Source organism: Elephantulus edwardii, unplaced genomic scaffold (genome assembly GCF_000299155.1).
Source record: "Elephantulus edwardii isolate Elephantulus edwardi_28Jun2011 unplaced genomic scaffold, EleEdw1.0 scaffold00131, whole genome shotgun sequence".
NCBI classification, from domain to species: domain Eukaryota; kingdom Metazoa; phylum Chordata; class Mammalia; order Macroscelidea; family Macroscelididae; genus Elephantulus; species Elephantulus edwardii.
In genome coordinates, this window is record NW_006399881.1 from 3,114,883 (window position 1) to 3,133,711 (window position 18,829).

Consider the following 18,829-nt stretch of genomic DNA (forward strand, 5'->3'; position numbering starts at 1 on the left):
TGTTCTGGGTTCCTTTATTCTCCCTTTTTATTCAAAGCTTACCCATTCTGCTTGGCTTACTTAGTCCATAACACCTTCATTGACTAATGTAACAGTGAAATTTTCACTGCTTTGCGTTAAGGAAATGACTTAATTTTTTATTAGTTATCATGAAGTTTCTAGGAATTAATTATTGTTTAAAACAAGGACCAACTACTCACTCCCTGTCCTGTTAGATCCTTGACAAACAAAAAAATAGTGTCTGGAAGAATGAGCTTTTTTTTCTTTTTCCTAAAGTACTTGGTTAACATTTATGTCTGTTCTCCACAGGAAAAGGTTGTTTTCGATTTCTTTTACCTCCGTCATTTAGACACAGTTCTCTATTTCATATGCTCTTGGAGTTTCCTATCTAATAAAAAAGATTCCATTATCTTTTCTTCTTTTTTTTTAAATAAAAGTTTACAGAGACTTTCGATTTCGGTTCATAGATTGTTGCACATTTTCCTCCCTTCCCATCCCTCCCCGCAGTTCCCTTTTTTCTTTGAAAAGAGAGCAAAAATAATTCTTTCATTGTTATACAGTCTCCCTCCCTCTTCACTTTACTATGCAGCTCTTACTCTGGACTCTTGCCATGAAAATAATACCTAATCATATATTTCTTTTAAATAGTTTACGCTCTCATCTGTTTCAGTGCAGTATACATTATTTATTCACATCTTAAAAAGAGAAACAAGGGAGGAGGCATCTCACTCCCTGATCTCAAACCCTACTACACTGCCGTGGTGGTCAAGACAGTGTGGTACTGGTACCAGAAATCAGCCCATCTACCTATGGCCAACTGATTTTTGATAAGGAGATGAAATCAGTCAAGTGGAAAAACGACAGCCTTTTAAACAAACGGTGCTGGCAAAATTGGAAATCAGCAGAAAACTCAAGAAAGATCCACACCTCACTCCATACACAAAAACCAACTCAAAGTGGATCAAGGATCTAGGACTAAAACCAAAGACTATAAACTTCATTAGAGAAAAGCTTGGAAGAACCCTAGAAGCACTAAGCCATAACATAAACAGTCTTCCAAGCATCCTGGAAATCCTATACCCAGGAGAGGATAGAATAGATGAATGGGACCTTCTAAGAATCAAATCCCTATGCACATCCAAAAACATCTCCAACAGGGCAAAAAGGGAAGCCACAGACTTGGAAAAAATATTTGGTAATGACATGTCAGACAAGGGACTTATATCTAGAATTTATAGAATACTCAAGCACCACCCAAGATAAAGGTCAACAACACACTTGAGAAATGGGCACAGGATATGAACAGACACTTCACCAAAGAAGACAATTTAGATGGCGAACAAACACATGAAGTGCTCAAAATCCATTATCTTTTAACAAAATACGAATGAAGAAGAGGTTAGGAGAAGAAAAAGCACAATGGAGTTTATTTTTGAGATGGACATTCTTCTTTTTTTCTCCATGGATAGTGATCTGTTTTTAAGTACTTTGCCATCATTTTGTCTTCTAAGCATTCGTGTAACATAAAACATGGGAAAGTACATATCATACAGTTGATTATATAGTAATCTACATACCAAGGTCACTTAGATTACTCATTAGTAGTCAAGCATAAAACTTCTGGCTATTATAAGTTTATTTCCAGAAGTCACTCAGTAAATGAAAGAAAGTAAAGAGTACATGCTTAGTTTATTCTATTATGATTATAAAAAACCCCCACACAACACCCCCACCACCAAACCCATTGCCAGGGAGTCAATTCCAGCTCACAGAAACTCTATAGGACAGAGTAGAACTGCACTAGAGGGTTTCTAAAACAGTAAATTTTTTACCAAAGCCAACTGCCACATCCTTTTCCTGAGAGCACTTAGTTTAAACCACTAACCTAGTTGCTTAACCACTGTACCATCGAAGTGCACAATTTCTTCTTGCTAGCCTTCAGTATGCTATTTACCTAGAAAATGTTTTTCTTGAGCAAATCTGTTGTTTAGTGTGCTTGATTAATGGAACATCAGTGTAAGTGTTATGGCATTTAACTACTAAAAACTTTTGAGAGTAGATCACTAGTCTAGAATTTGGACAAAGGGAATTAATGATTGTAAAATGTATGAATACAATGTTTTAGAAAATGCAAGTGAGCTTGTATTTGGTTTAGTTGACAAACAATTATTAACTACACTGTGTTAGACACTGAGAATGCAATGATGCAATAGACAGTTCATACCAAAGAGCTCTGCATAAAAGAAGACAGGCATCAGTGATAATAGTAGTCTAAAATAGAATTGAGGATCTTTCTCCTAAATAAACTCCTACTTTGGCAGTGTTCCTGGTACAAGTTGATTAACAGTCATCCCATCTCCTGAGTTAAAAAACATGATCACGTTTTATTCATTTCTTTCCCTCTAGCATCTGTGCATTTCACCAAATCCTGCCCACTTGATCTCAGAAATGTCTTTGGAATCTTGTGATTTCTTTGCATTACGACTGCTATAATCTAGGCCTTTATTTCTTGCTGAAACTTTTAATAGCTGATCTCCCAGGTTTCAGTCTTTTGTTCACACTGCAGGTAGAGTTCTTTTCTTACAAAATGAATCTTATGTTATTCTTCTGTTTAAATGCTCCCTTTGACTGTCTTTTTTCCTGTAAGGTCCAAATTCTTTAGCTTGACTAGATCAGCCTGACCTCAGTTCTCGTTATTTCAATGAGATCAGTCTTTTCAATCAGTCCAATCTCAGTTGTCATTATTATTGATGATTCCCTCTCACAAACCCTGTGTTCTCAGCCAATCACTTCACCCTGTCCCAACAAAAATGTCAGCCCTTGCTAGACAGCAGGTATTCACATATCCCTATATATATTCTTTGGCCAGTAAATACCTTTAAGATCTATCTTAAAAGTGTTCTCTCCAGACATTATGCTAAGTGAAATATCTCAAGTCACAAAAGGACAGGTACTGTATAACACCATTGTTATAAAATAGAACAAACATGGGGAGGTTGTGTATGGAATGGGGAAAGAGTGGATAAATACTGAACAGTGCATTAGAACAGATGAGGGAAAGAACTGTCCGAAAGGAATATATGATTATGCATCATATCTATAAGAACAGTGTGAAACAAGAGTGCATTGCAGGGTAGGCTGAGGGAGGGGCAAGGAAGGGACAAGAAAATGTGCAACAATGAATTTTAAAAAACCAAAACGTGTTCTCTCTGACACATTCCTTGACTCATCTGGTCTTTTCCAGTTTTCAAAGTACTCTAAAAAGCATTTACTTTACCATATTAATTCAGATATATAACAGCTGACATTTTATGAGCCATGTGCCAGGTGAATTTTATGTCTTATTTCCATGCACAATAACCTTGTAAATATTGTTGTTGAGTGCCATTGAATCAGTTCTAATTCACTGCAACCCTGTGGGTAGTAGAATAACACACTAATCACCCTGTATCATCTTCACAATCGCTGCTTCATTTAAGTTCGCTTTTGCAGCCAGTGTGTCAATCTGCCTCCTCCGGGGTATTCTCTGTTTTCTCTGACTCTGCTTTTCCAAGTGTGATGTCCTCCAGGCACTGGTCCCCCTGATAGCATGCTCAAAGTACAGGAGATGAAGTCTCTAGCCTTCCTGCTAAGGAGCCTTCTGGCCGCACTTCTTCCAAGACAGATTTGTTTGTTCTTCTGACAGCCCATAATAACATAGAAAAGTAGAAGAGAGAAAAACAAATCTTTGGTGCTTAAAGAGATAAGCTTCATCTGTTTAGAAAAAATCTTTTTCAGAATACTGTGTTCTCTATTAATTAGATGTTACTATGTCATTGTTTTGGTACACTAATGAGGTATTATACTGTTTTAAAAGATTGTTGTCATTATGTGCCATTGAGTCGGAACCAACCATTGCCGACACTCAAGCGGGCTTTCAGAGGTTGGAAATCACATGTTCCCACTGAGCAGCTGGTGGATTCACGCCACTTGCCTTTGGATTAGCAGCACAACTTCTTACCACTCCCTACCACCTGAGTCACATTAAACGTTTACAATAGAGTGAAAAAAATGTTTACAGTGAAGTGAAAAAGGCAGAATGGAAAATTGGGTAGAATATTACTCCAATTTTGACTATAAAGTATCTATAAATATTTATAGATAAATTTAAAGGGGAAATAAATTAGTAGTAGTATTTCTTTCTAAGTGATAGGATTTTAAATTACTTTCTACTTAGGGGATTCTTTTTACTTCTCTGTATATTTTAAAATAAATTTCCCTACTTTTATCAAATAAATAGAAAGCACTGTGCAAGGCTCAGGATTAAATCTTTTGACCTAGTAGCACCTCTTATTTAAGGATAAGAACGTAGTCAAATAATGGATAAAATTAGTGCACTACAGTGTTTGTGGAACTGCTGTTTTTGTTAGCACAAAATGGAAATGTCCAAATGAGCAATAAATAGAAAATGAGCAGATTATTGTAGCTGTGCTACAATCCCAAAGGCACACAGTTCAAATCAACCAGCTGCTCCACTGGAGAAAGATTGACAATCTCCTCCCAGATATGGGCCGGTTCTGACGTGACAGCACACATTTTTCCAAAGAATGAAATACAGGAAATGTAAATGGTATAAGAAAAAGGAGGATAATGAATTATGTATACAACATGCTCTCAATTTTTAAAAATTAAAGATTGAAAACAGTTAAGATGTTAGTACATTATAGGTTATTTTAATTCCAATTTTTCTGTTTTCTGTATTTTCCAAATTTTCATTGAGCATATATTACCTTATAATAAAAAATTAAATACTTTTAAAAAGGAAATGGATGTTTAAGGAGTAAAGAGAACTGAAGTGAAAGAAATGGATGTTTAAGAGACTTGAATTTACTGATAGGGAAAAGGTGCCAAGAAGTTAATCAAAAGGAAATGACGATTTATCAGACAGAAAGTTGGATTTTTATAATGAGGCAAGCCTATTTAGTCTTACATCTTCCAGCAGTTCTTGTTCGTCTGGCAACAGAAGTTCTTATTAGTCTGGCAACTAGTTGCAGTCATGTAGGTTAAGGAGCATTTGGCAAAAGCTGTTTTACCTCCACAGTTGATAGGAAAGATATTTTTCTAATCTGCAGAGTTCTAGAAAAATGATAGTGTTAGCTTCTATGAGGATTCACATCCTCAGCATTCTTAAACTTACTAGTTGTTCTTCCTGCCTCAGTTTATCTTTCCCTTCTTTTACATTATTGTCCAGAGTTCTGTTTCTCTAAAACACCACTCAGGTGGTGTTATTTTTCCTTTACAGAGAATTGTGCTGGCTCTCCATTGACTTGTAAACGTTGAACTTTAAAGCCACACATTTGAGATTCTTTCTTTTGAAGTATCAAAGTATCTTCCCACCCTAATACCCTATTCTATCTCTGTATAGAGATAGCATTATGCTTAACCTAACTTGACTAGCACTCGTGTTTTTGCCCATGCTGCATCCTCTAAAACATTTGAGAAGCAAGCAAGATAAATGACCAGTGTTGTAATGTATGCAGATTATTTCATGGCCTTGAAATCTCTGTTGGCCTAGTGGCAAGAAACTGTGCCGTCAACCCAAAGGCATATGGTTCAAATCTACTGGCTGCTACTCAGGAGAAAGATGGGCAGTCTCCTTTCATAAGATCTGCTGCCTCTGAAAACCTTTCGGGAAGGACAACTATGAGTCTGACTCAACAGCACATGATAGCAACTTGACAACAGTCTAAGCCTCAAATTTTTTCCTGATTTCTTCACCTTTATTTTTTTATTCATTTTAATGAAAGTATACAGAGACTTAGGGTTTCCATTCATTCATTGTTGAACTTTTCTTCCTGCCTACCCCCTACCCCCAAGTCTCTCTTCTCTTTGAAAAGTAAAGGAATAATTATTTCATTGTTATACAATCCTCCTCCAAGTCCACTCCACTGTGCAGCATTCCTTCTGAACTCCTGTCATGACAATAATACCTAATCATATATCCCTTTTAAACAATTCTCTCCCTCATCTGTTTCAATGCAGTATACATAATTTATCCCCTCTTTCTCAGTCTTCCCTCAACCACGATGTCAGTCCCGTTTTACAACAGTGGCCCTATGCAATATTGTCCTTTTGTGATTGAGATACTTCACTCAGCATAATGTCCTGCAGGGTCACTCATTTTGTATAGTATTGCATGAGTTCCTTGTTTTTCAATGCAGCATAGTATTCCATAGTATACCACAGCTTCTCTATCCATTCGTTTGTTGATGGGCACTTTGGTTGTTTCCAACTCTTTGCTATTATGAACAAAGCACCAGTTAACATGAATATACATATATCTGCTTGTACTCAGTTCTAGTTTCTATAGGGTATATTCCCAGTAGTGGAATTGCTGGTTCAAATGTTATTTCTATTTGCAACTTTTTGAAAAAACGCCATACAGCCTTCCATAGTGGTTGCATCATTTTACACTCCCACCAACAGTGAATAAAGGTTCCAGTTTCTCGGCAACCACGCCAGCATTTGATGTTTGCTCTTTTGTTAAATTTTGCTATTTTTACTGGGGTAAGATGATATCTCATAGTTGTTTTGATTTGCATCTCAGAGCTAGGGATTTTAAACATTTCTTCATGTGCTTTTTGGCCTTCTGCATGTCTACTTTGGTGAAATATTTGTTAATATCTTGTGCCCAATTTTCAATTGGGTTATTTTATCTTGTTGTGGTGGTTGAGTATTTTATAAATTCTAGATATAAGTCCCTTGTCTGACATGTCATTACCAAATATTTTTTCCACGTCTGTGGCTTCCCTTTTTACCCTGCTGGAGAAGTTTTGGATGTGCATAAGGATTTGATTCTTAGAAGGTCCCATTCATCTATTTTATCCTCTCCTGGTTGTAGATTTTCCCAGGATGCTTGGAAGACTATTGATGTTGTGGATTAGGATGTCTAAAGTTCTTCCAAGGTTTTCTTTAATGACGTTTATAGTCCTTGGTTTTAGTCCTAGATCCTTGATCCACTTTGAGTTGGTTTTTGTGTATGGAGTGAGGTGTGGATCTTGCTTGAGTTTTCAGCAGATAGTTTTCCAATTTTGCCAGCACCATTTGTTTAAAAAAGTCTGTCGTTTCTCCACTTGACTGATTTTATCTCCTTGTCAAAAATCAGTTGACCATAGGTAGATGGGCTGATTTCTGGGTTCTCAGTTCTATTCCATAGATCTATGTGTCTGTCATTGTACCAGTAGGATTTGAAATCAGGGAGTAAGATGCCTCCTACCATGTTTCTCTTTTTAAGGAGTGCTTTGCTTAAGGCCTCTTTCCATTCCAAATGAAATTGAAGATAGCCTTTTCCATCTCGTTGAAGAATGGAATTGGTATTTGTATTGAGATTGCACTGAACGTGTAAATTGCCTTTGGTAGTATTGTCATTTTCACAATATTGAGTCATCCTATCCATGAACAAGGGATATTCTTCCACTTCTCCAGGTTTCTTTTTGTTTATTGTAGTAATGTTTTGTAATTTTCTTTGACTAGATCCTTTGTGCTTCTGGTTAGGTTTACTCCTAAGAGTTTAATCTTCTGATTAGCTATTTTGAAGGACTTCTATGAATTTTATTTGACTCAGTAGTAAGATATCTATAGCTATAGCAATGGTGGTGGCATTAGGTGCCCTTGAGTTAGCACATAGCTTACACTCCTGCAGGTTTTCAGAGGCTTTTAATCACAGAGAAGATAATTGCCCATATATTTCTCTCTTAGACACAGTGGTAGATTCTATCTGCTTGCCTTTGTGTTAGCAGTGCCCTTCCTTAACTAGTAGGCCACTAGGTTGACTTAAAATGTTAGCTTGACTTTATGCTGGATAAAGCTGCTGCTGCCCCTCAGTTTTTGTTTTGATTTGGTTAACATGAAAATGTACCTAGTAACACTGATTTTACAGAGCTGTTATAAGGATTAAATTTCTGGACGCTAACTTCAATGTGAACTCCTAAGTGCTATCCAGTATAAGGTATTTTTAAAACTTTGTTTAGGCAGTTTGATCAGAAACTTCATCTTACACATGCCAACAGTTAGTTCTGCCTTTCAGGTGGGTAGAGATGGAAACGTTGTAGGTGATTTAACCATGGTCTCTCCTGTGATCTCTCTAGTGACTGCTGTTTTGCATCCGAGAACCTGGTTGTAATGGATTAAACTGTATCCCCTTCAAAATCTGTATCAGCTCTGAGGCAGTATTGTATGACTTAACTCCATTTTGTAAATTTATGTAATTATCTTTTATTCTATAAGTTGTAAATTATAAATTTTGTATAGAAATAAAATACAGTTGTGAAAAATATATCAAAATGAGACCCTGTTTTTAGGGATGATGCTAGTTTGTTAGGGCAAGGAGATATTAAAACAAAGTAATAAGTAGGTTTTGCATAAAGATGAGCTTGCTCATAGAGATCAAGATCTCAATCACGTATGACAAAATTATAGGTAAAATGGGATAAGGGAAATACGAAACTTTGTTTTGTTCGTTTTTGTTCAGTTTCAAAGTTTTCCTTTGTACCTAAATAGGTATGCAGTGGAACTGATGAAGACCCTGACGATAAAAATGCACCGTTTCGACAGCGGCCGTTTTGCAAATATAAAGGACATACTGCTGATCTCCTTGATCTTTCATGGTCTAAAGTAAGAAATACTTGTTTGAATTACATATTAATTCTGTTGAACTCTGGTGTTGGGTTTAAAAAGTCTTTTCTAAAATATATAATTGTCACATTGTCAAGTGTTTGAGGGTTCACATATACTTTGTAGGAGTTACCTATAAATATCTAAATAAAAAGACAGTCCAATTAGGATAATAAAAAAATGTTTCAGTTACTTAATGACTTCTGTCTGGACCTGTCTATACGTTTTCATAAGCAGAAATTTTGCAGAGTAGTGTTCCTCAACAAAATGAATATGATGTCAACTACAAAGGTAAAATATGCTCTCTCTGACCAAGCCTGCTTTGGAGCTATTGTGCTGTACTTCAGAAATTATTAATCTAGGTTTAATAATTATTGTCTAAATCAGTGGTGAAAGAGAAGACAAACCTCAACCAGGTGGGTTGACACAGTCACTGCAGCAATGGGCATGAGTGTGTCAGAAAATTGTGAGGATGGCACAGGATTCAAATCTGTTGTTCACAGGGTCCCTATGAGTCATACTAGACTCGACAGCACCTAGCAATAGAAACAGCAAACCTTTGTTTGGTGATTTCCCCCCACACACTTAGAACAAAATTATTTCAGAAATAGACTATCTTGCCTTTGATTAAAAATACCTTAGCTTGTTAGATACCAGTGAGTTGCCTATTATGAATAACAAATCTGAACCTTGTTCAATCCTCTGCTACACTCACCATCCGTTATAGACTCTGTGTCCATCTATCTTGTTAGAGGTCTTTTTCTCTGACGCTCCTCCTTTCCCAGCATGATGTCTCTTTCCAAGGACTGGCCCCTCCTGACATGTACCTAAAGTATATGAGACAAAGATTCACCATCCTTGCCTCAAGGAGCACCCTAGTTTCACTTCTCCAAGACAGATTTGCCTATTCTTTTTTTTTTTTACTTTTTCTCTCTCTCTCTTTTTTTTTAAGATTTACCTATTCTTTTGTAAGTCCATTCATTACTCTTCTCCAGCACAATTCAAAGGTATTAGTTTCTTATTGTTAAAAAAATACCTTGGCAGTTTTGCCAAAATTTAAAGAGATATTTTAAATGTTATGAAAAGTATTTCAAGCATGAAGCTCTAGACATAATGCCTTACACTTTCTTTGTATTAAAATCTGTCAGTATCAGAATTCTAAAATCTATTAAAAATTTAGAGGGGAAACGTACAAAAGCCTTCCATTGTGAAAAGTCAATGGACATAACAAAATTATATCAGGGATAGCAGTGATTTCCATGGGCAGATCTGCTACTAAGAAGCCAGGCTGGCAAGACCTCATCTAACACACTTTGGGCATGGCCCCTGGATAAGGAATTCATGCTTGGAAAAGTCTATCAAAGAGAAGAAGATCTTTAATGAGATGGTGGCACAGTGGCTGCAATAATTTAAAACACAGCAAAGATTGTGAGGATGGTGCAGAATTGAGCAAGAGTATCTTTCTGTTAAACATAGGCTTGCGGCTTGCTATCAAGTCAGAGTCAACTTGATGGCAACCAACAACAGTGATGTCTGCGTGCTTTTTTTTTTCCCCTCTGTCAGGAAGAAACTCATATCCTACCAAGATGTCCAGGAAAGCCAGGCTTTCCCTGAGATCCAGAAGTATTTGTGAATTGTTACTACTAACATTACTGTTTAAATTTTCTGAATGCTTTTCATAGCCCATTTGTCATAATGTCTTTCTCTAACCTCCTGGAGCAAGCTTAGGTCTCATTTTGGGTAACTGAACCCTAATTGTGTCGTTGTGTTCCTCCTCTGCTCCATGTCAGTGAGTTCTGAGAAGATAAAAATCTAAAGTGGCCTTAATCTTATAATTACATTAATCTGGAAAAAGAAGCACAGAGCACACCTGGGGAATATTTTACTCACTTTCTTAAAGCAAGCCAATATTCCCCCCCCCCCTTGAAATGAAACACTAACTGGAAGAAATTGGGTCTCCATTGTTCACTTTCTTGTCAGAATTAATGCCTTTCTTTAAACTCTTATTACTTACCCTTTGTCTGGTGTTTGTTGATTCTTTTTTTCCTTTCTTGTTCTTATTGTTTCACTGTCCACTCCCCTTGCTTCTTTCATTCATACATTACTTACTTTCACGGTTGACTTTCCATTAGGTTTCCAAGGCTGTAAATCTCACAGGAGGAAATTACCCATCTCACGGGGCTGCTGGTGGATTTGGACTGCCTGAGAGGCACAGTTCTTGGATTAGCAGCACAACTCCTTATGAATTAGGTCACAAGAGCTGCTTCTCCTTCATGAAGGCAGTACTATTATGTGTCATCAAGTTGGAGCTGACTCCTCGCTCACCCTCCAGCACGTTTTCAGAGGCTGTAAATTGCGTGGGAAGAGGAATCCAAAGAGTAGCTGGTGGAGTCAAACCACCTGCCTTTGAGTTGACAGTGCAAATCCTTACCACTAGGCCACCAGAACTCCCTATAGAGACATTAGTAGTAAATAATAAAAAGTGCATGAGACTTAAGAAAGTCTGTATTTAACCTCTAGTATCTCCATTTACAGGACTTCTGGTGGCACAGTAGGTAAGTACTCAGCTTCCAATCAAAAGGTCAGCAGTTCAAACCCACCAACAGCTTTGTGGAAGAAAGTGTGATGACCTGCTTCCATGAAAATTACAGCCTTGAAAACTGTGGGGCAGTTCTACTCTGTCTTGTAGGATCTCTATGCATTGAGGTCTACACTGTGGCACAAGCATTTCATTAGCAGTGGGGCCTTAGGTAAATTATCACAAATTCCCCTTAGTAGCCAGCAGTCTCTACTTCACAAGGTGCTTGTACAGGATTATTGAGAACTATCCAGATAACCTGCAATATACCATGTACCTTTCATTCTCTCAACATTGCTGTTGATCACTTTTATCTTGGCATCTACAGAGGCAGTATAACTTAGTGATTAAAAGCATGAGCTCTGGAACTAAACTCCCAAGGTTCACATACTACTTAATCTAACAGATAGTCGTATAATCCTGGACAAATTACTTAATGTCAGCATACTTCATCTATAAAAATATGCATGATGAAAATACCTTCCTAATAGGGTTATAGAGGAAGTGATAAGGAGTTGTGCTGCCATTGCAAAGGTACATGGTTCAAATCCACCAGCTGTTTCATGAGAAAAAGATTTGTAGTCTCTTCCTGTGTGCTTATATACTGCCCTGAAAACCCATTGGAAGGTCAGTTATGGAATGATTTAAACTTGACGGTACACAACAACAACAGTAAATTTAAAGCTTTTTCCTCACTCAGAACCTCAAACTCACTGCCAGTGTGTTAATTCCAACTTACTGCAACCTCTACTGGATTTCTGAGGCTGTAAATCTTCACAGGAGGAGGCTGTTCTCCCACATAGCCACTGATTCATTCAAATCTCCAGAAATGAGGCCTTTTCATTAGTCAAACAGTGTGTTACAGATTATGCCATTAGAGATCGTTTTGTTGTTGTTTCATGCCATCAAGAAAAAAGCAAGTCATAGCCGACCCTCCAGTGGGTTTTCTTTTATATATTTATATATCATTTTTAAAAATAAATTTTAATAAACGTTTACAGATACTTTGGATTTCCATACATTTATTGTTGCATGTTTCTCCCTGCCCATCCTTCCCCCCAGTGCACTCTTCTCTTTGAAAAGTAAAAGAAATATTATTTCAATGGTATAGAATTTCCCTCCCACCCAGTACACTCCACTATGCAACCTTCATTCTGGACTCTTGTCATAACCATAGTACTCAATCATATATCGCTTTCAAACAGTTCTTTCCCTCATCTGTTTCAATGCAATATACATAATTTATCCAATTTTTCTCAGTCTCACTCCATCCCTGATGTCTGTCCCGCTCTACATCAGTGGCACCATGCAGCACCTGTCCTTTTGCGACTGAGATATTGCACTCAGCATAATGTCCTCCAAGGTGACCCATTTTGAATAATATTGCACGAGTTCCTTGTTTTTTAATGCAGCGTAGTATTCCATTGTGTGAATATACCAGAGCTTCTCTATCCACTCGTTTGTCGATGGGCACTTAAGTTGTTTCCAGCTCTTTGCTAGTGTGAACAAAGCCGCGATAAACATGGGTGTGCATATATCTGCTGGGTGGCAGTTATGGTTTCTTTGGGGGTATATTCCCAGTAGTGGAATAACTGGGTCAAATGGTATTTCTATTTCCAACTTTTTGAGAAAGCGTCATACTGCCTCTCATAGTAATAAGGGTTCCAATTTCTCCACAACCTTGCCAGCACTTATTTGTTGCTTGCTGTTCTGTTAAATTTTGCTATTCTTACTGGGGTGAGATGATATCTCATAGTTGTCTTGATTTGCATCTCTTTTTTTAACAATTTTATTTCATTATTTTTTGTGTGTACCATTGAATCAGATCTGACTGGTACAGGAGGAGATTGTTCCTCCTTCTCCAGCAGAGCATCTGGTGGATTCGAACCACGCACCTCTGAGATTGCAGTGCAGCTTCTTGCCACTAGGCCACCAGAACTAGCCTATTTGCATCTCTCTTAGAGCTAGGGATTTTGACGATTTCTTCATGTATTTGTTGGTCATTTAAATGTCTTCTTTGGTGAAGTGTCTGTTCATATCCTGTGCCCATTTTTCAATTGGGTTATTTATCTTGTTGTGGTGTCTAGTGGGTTTTCAGAGGCTGTAAATCACACAGGCTATTGCCGATCATTCTCTTGTGGAGCAGCTCATGGATTCAAACTTTTGGGCTCTACTTATACCCTCCAAAAAGCCTTCTGAGGTACTTGATGCCTCTTCCTGGATAAAAGGCCAAGGTTAGTAGAAGTTAAGGCACTTGCTTAAAGGCACATAGTTAGGAAGCTGTGGAGTTAGGATTCAAACCACATAGCTTTGGAACATTGCTCTCTACCTGGGCCTCAATAGTTGATCACTACTAAGACTATGAAAATGGAGATGTTAGATGCATTGCAAAGATTTAAGAAATACTAGAATTCTTACATCCCTTCTTTCCTGGAATTTTTCCAAATGAAATTAGAATTGTACAATACTATGAGTTAATAGCTATCTAACTACCCATTTGTCTTAAGTGAATTGTATGCATTTTTAAGGACTGGTGTCATGTGGTAACTGTTTCTTATTATTCCCTGACCTGATAAATGTAGAATACCAGTCTGTGAAATTCATGGGTTGAAGGATGGGAAATCTCTTCCCACTGGAGGGTCAGCTATGAGTTGATTCTGACTCAAAAGACTAGTCTGTAAAGAGATACGTACAGAAAGGGAGAGGTTAGAAAGGTTTCTCTTAGTTTTTCAGAGTAATAATATGCCTTCTTGTTGTTGTTATTGTTATGTGCTCTTGTGTCACTTGCAACTCATAGCAACCCTGTGTACAACAGCCCTGAAACCTGCTCTATCCTGTTCCAACTTTACTGTCTCTGACACGCTTACTCTCATTACACCAGTCACTGTATCAATTCATCTTAAATATTTAAAAACTAAGAGTTTCTATTTTATGTAATAACAAAATGAGGCTTTATCGTATGTCTTTTATTTTCATTTCTTTTTTTTTTTTCTAGTAGTTTTCTTGCCTTGTGTTTTTTTGGTCCATAACTCATTGGAAATTACAAAAACATTTTTTAAATGATCCTTCATTACTGAGAAGCACTTTATTAAAGACTCTCTGGTGGCCTAGTGGATAAAGAGTTGTGCTACTAACTCAAATGCAGGCAATTCAAATCCACCGTCTGCTCTGCAGGAGAAAGAGGAGCAGTTTTCTCTCATTTTATTACAGTTTCTGAAAACCTGCTGGAGGGTCACCTGTGAGTCAGTTCCGACTCAACATCAATGAGTGAGTTAGTGGTCTAGGTGACAGTTGCTTTAACTGGGTTCTGTCCTGCCAGGTGTTGTTAGATACTCTAACTACCCCTCCCCCATGCACAAGGGAATGAAACCCTGCTCAAATCCTGTGCCATTCTCAATCTGCATTGTTGCAACCACTGTGTGTATCCATCTTATTACTCTCCTCTTCCTCTTTTTCACTGACTCTCTACCAAGCATAATGTCTTTCTCCAGAGACTGGCTCCACCTGATAACATATCTAAAATATGTAACAGGAGCATTCTGGATATACTTTATCCAAGACAGATTTGTTTATTCTTTTGGCAGTCCGTATTATATTCAATACTCTTAGCCAGCACCACAGTTCAGAGGCATTAAGGATAGATTTACTCATTGGCTTCAAATCAGAACCCTCAAGTGGATTTTTGGAGACTGTAAATCATATGGGAGGAGAATGACTCATTTCCTCCTAGGGAGCCACTGGTGGATTCGAACTTCCTGAGAGGCACAGCTTTTGGATTAGCAGCACCACTCCTATGCACTGTGCCATCAGAGCTCCCAAATTAGTGCTGAGTTAATTAAAATTCTGTATTTAATTTCATTAATAAATATCTAATGAGCAGAAACTTTTTGGATCGAACAAATCTTAACATGCCTTGACCATCTGTACTTAATATTTTAGTTATAACAGATCTCATTTCTATGCTTAAAGCAATAGCTTGTAGCACAAATTTAATAAAAGTCGCTTTTGATCACCAGCAGGACCATAGGTTTATTTTGAACTGTTATAAATAAGCAGCATATTTAAAAGCAGACTCTTACCTCTACACCTCAAAGTTTTACTGCAATTAAGTGGATCTTGAAAGTAAAAAATTACTGCTGTTAGGTGTTTAAGAAGTTACTGTATATTTCTCAAAATTCTGTATTTTTAATTGTAAGGTACACTATGTCTTTTTAAAAAGAAATATACTACATAAAATTTGTAAATTTTAAAGTAGCCCAAAACAACATTTATCAACCTAGTTACATATCAAGATCATTATTGCACTTAGTCTTTTTGTATTCAAAGACTAGAGTCTTTTTTTTCTTTGCTATATATTATCTTTTTCACACATGTACATTGTTCTTTATACAATCTTTCATTTACATTATATTTTCTTCATGTATATTGTGGGATTTGTTCCCACCCACCCCCTTACAATTGTGTTACTTATAACTACATTTGATAACCAATTTCTGATTTTCCCATCCCTGTCAAACCAATACTTTGAGGGAACAAGGATGTTCCTTTTGCTGAAGAATCTTCAGTTCACCTTGGAAACTTTGAACATCTGCCTCTATAAGCAAAGTCCAGTTCAGAGCAGGTCATCAGGTTACAGCAATCGACCCTAGCTCACAGCCTGGACCATCTCTTCATCTAGCTGGGTTCTGGTCAACTCATCAAGCTCAGGAGTCCATACTTCTCCCCGTGTTCCAGACCTGTTGGTGTTCTCACTCAGCCCTAGCTCCCATATGGAGCCAAGCAAAGATTAAAGAATCTTATTTTAGCAAATAGCCAAAGCATTTTTTCATGATGGGCCTAGTGTATAAGACCTTGAGCTGCTAACCCAAAAATAAGTAGCTTTAATCTACCAGCTGCTCTCAGGGAGAAAGATGAACTGTCTCCTCCAGTGCAATTTACAGTTTCTAAAAACCTGCTGGAAGGCAAACTATGAGTCGACTCCTACTCGATGGTACATAACAACACAAAAATGTAGTGGTTAGAACTTAGACCTAGAGCTAAACTACATGGCATTGAATCCCAGCTCTGCTACTGATGCAATCTCAGGCAAATTATTTTACTTCTTTGTGTCTCAGTCTTCTCATCTGTGTACCAGACACTACTATCAAGTCAGTTCTGTCTCAAGGGGACCATTTCCCAGGTTCCTGCAGTTGTAAAACTTAACTATAAACGATTGCCTCATCTTTCTCCTGCAGAGTGACTAGAGGGTTTGAACTGTCAACTTTTCTGTTAACAGGCTAATACTTAATTTACTCTGCCCCTTCTCAATGCCATTGTGTCGGAACAGAATCATAGTTGACCCTCGTTGGGTTTTCGAGGCTATAAATATGGTAGATTGCCCCTTTTTCTCCCAAGGAGCCTCTGGTGGATTCAGACCACCAGAGGTCCAGCCTTTGGATCACCAGTACAATTCCCTATGGACTGCACCGCCAGAATTCCCTAGTAGGTTCCCAGGGAAGTAATAATGTACCTACTTCTTAAGGTTGCTGTATAGTACTAAGAACAACACTTAACAAGTCCTCAATTTATGTCATCATTGTTATTGTTACCTTGACTTGTTTAGTATTTCTTTTTTTAAAAAAAACCTTTTTTATTTGAGTTAAAGTTTATAAATAACATTCATGATTGGTTTGGGGTTTGTTTTTGGTTTTTTTTTTTTTCTGAAAATCATCCATAGGCATTAATTACCATTGACTGATGCAATTAACTTATTAAAATGTCTAATAGATGCTGTCATTAGGTATCGTCAAGTCAGCTACAACTCATAGCGACCCTTTGTACATTATCTAAACACTCCTTTATTGTATATTGCTACTCCCTTCACTCACTTCCTTTTCTTCCTCCTCCCATTTAATCAATAGTGCATGTTCTGTTCCAAATTGTTAATTGCAATATATGTTATATCTGATCTTCTATTCATTTAAGATTGACCTTTCCCTCATTTACTCCAATATAGGAATTATCTATCCATTCTTTTCCAGCTTTCCTCATCACACCTTCTCCCACCCCATACCCATCCTATTTTTTTTTAAACAGTGGTTTTATACAGTATTTTCCCTTAGGTTACTGGATTATTTTATCCCACATAATGTCCTCCAGACTCATCCATAGTGTTTCGTGAGTTCATCATCATTCAGTGCTGTGTAATACGCCATTGTATAAATGTACCCTAGTTTCTCTATCCCATTTGTTCTGTAAACATGGGAATGCATATATCTATTTGTATCACAGTTCTGATTTTTTAGAGCATATTCCCAGTGGTGGAATATCTAGGTTAAATGGTATTTCTAATTTCAACTTTTTGAGGAAGCCCAGATTGCCTTGCACGGTGGTTGTACCATTTTACATTCCCACCAGCAGTGTATGAGAGTTGCAAGCTCTCTGCATCCTTGTGAATCTTTGTTTTCTGTCCTGTTGTATTTTGTTTTTGTTGCTGGGATAAGATGATACTTCATTGGTTTGATTTGCAACTCTATTAATAGCTAGAGATTTTGAGCATTTCTTCATGTGTTTTTTGGCCTTCTGAATATCTTTTTTAGTGAAGAGTCTTCATATCTTCTGACCATTTTGTAATTAGGTTGTTTGCCTTTTCCTTGTGGAGGTGCTGGAGTAGTCAGTAATTTTTGTTTAATACTTTTAAGCATACCAGACAATAGCAGGATCTCATTTGTTTTGGGGGGGGGGTTTTGTGTGTTGTGTTTTGATTTTTAGTTCAGTAGCTTTGACTGTATTGTGTTTAGAAGTTAAAGAGCTTCTGCCATCTGGAAGCTTTTGACAGATAGATGCTTGGTTCTGAGTGATGGGCCATCATATTGCCTGCATCAGTTAACGCTGTTCACTTCTGGTTTTGAGCTCTTCTGATTTTCTCTTCTTTGATCTATTCTGAGAATTTGAAAATTTGTACCCTGTAATTGCCTTGCCAGAACGTGACAGGTACATAATAACTCTTTATTCCCATGCCGCATTATAGGACTTTTTAATCTTTTTTAAGACACTGCAAGTGACAATTAGAAATCCAAATGTGAGTTGAAGTTCACCAGTTTTGTCAATGTTGACAATAACTGAACTGAAATGATAACAAAGTGAATAGATGTCTTGTACCCATAGCCAAGTTCCTATATATGAAGATTATTATAGCAAAGGCATAACTTAGTCCTCTACCAGGTGCCTGGGAATTTTTTTTTTTTAGTCCTAAAATTCATCCTAATTTCACAGTAAATAATGTGGGGAAGCCTTAGAATTGATGAAATGTATAGGCCATCAGTCACATCAAGGACTGGATAGTGGAGGTTGATGTTGAATGGAGTAGGTGGGAGTTGAAGTGAAGGCTGGTGGAGCCAGGAAAGGGGTGGGGTCAAGACACACCTGGCAAGGGCTGGGACAACATGGAATCTGTTGGTTTTTCCTATTACTGGGAAATATCTTTCATCTCCTCTTCTCTGTAAAATGCTTGCCTATCAGATAATGCGAATTGGCAGATACAGAGGAATTTAAAGAAATAACATATGAGCAAGAGCCTATGGTGATGAAGGAAGAAGTTCAAGCTGCTTTGAAGGAAAT

At 37.4% G+C, this 18,829-nt stretch overlaps 1 protein-coding gene across 3 annotated transcripts in view; it reads left to right on the top strand.

The window, feature by feature from the left end:
• The window catches only part of WDR44 (WD repeat domain 44), a 130,649-nt gene that overhangs the window by 94,823 nt on the left and 16,997 nt on the right, over nucleotides 1-18,829 (top strand). For all 3 annotated transcript variants that reach the window (XM_006893764.1, XM_006893765.1, XM_006893766.1), the window contains one exon: nucleotides 8,539-8,652. In XM_006893764.1, coding sequence (XP_006893826.1) covers nucleotides 8,539-8,652 — 114 coding nt within the window. The remainder of the gene's footprint in view (nucleotides 1-8,538; nucleotides 8,653-18,829) is intronic.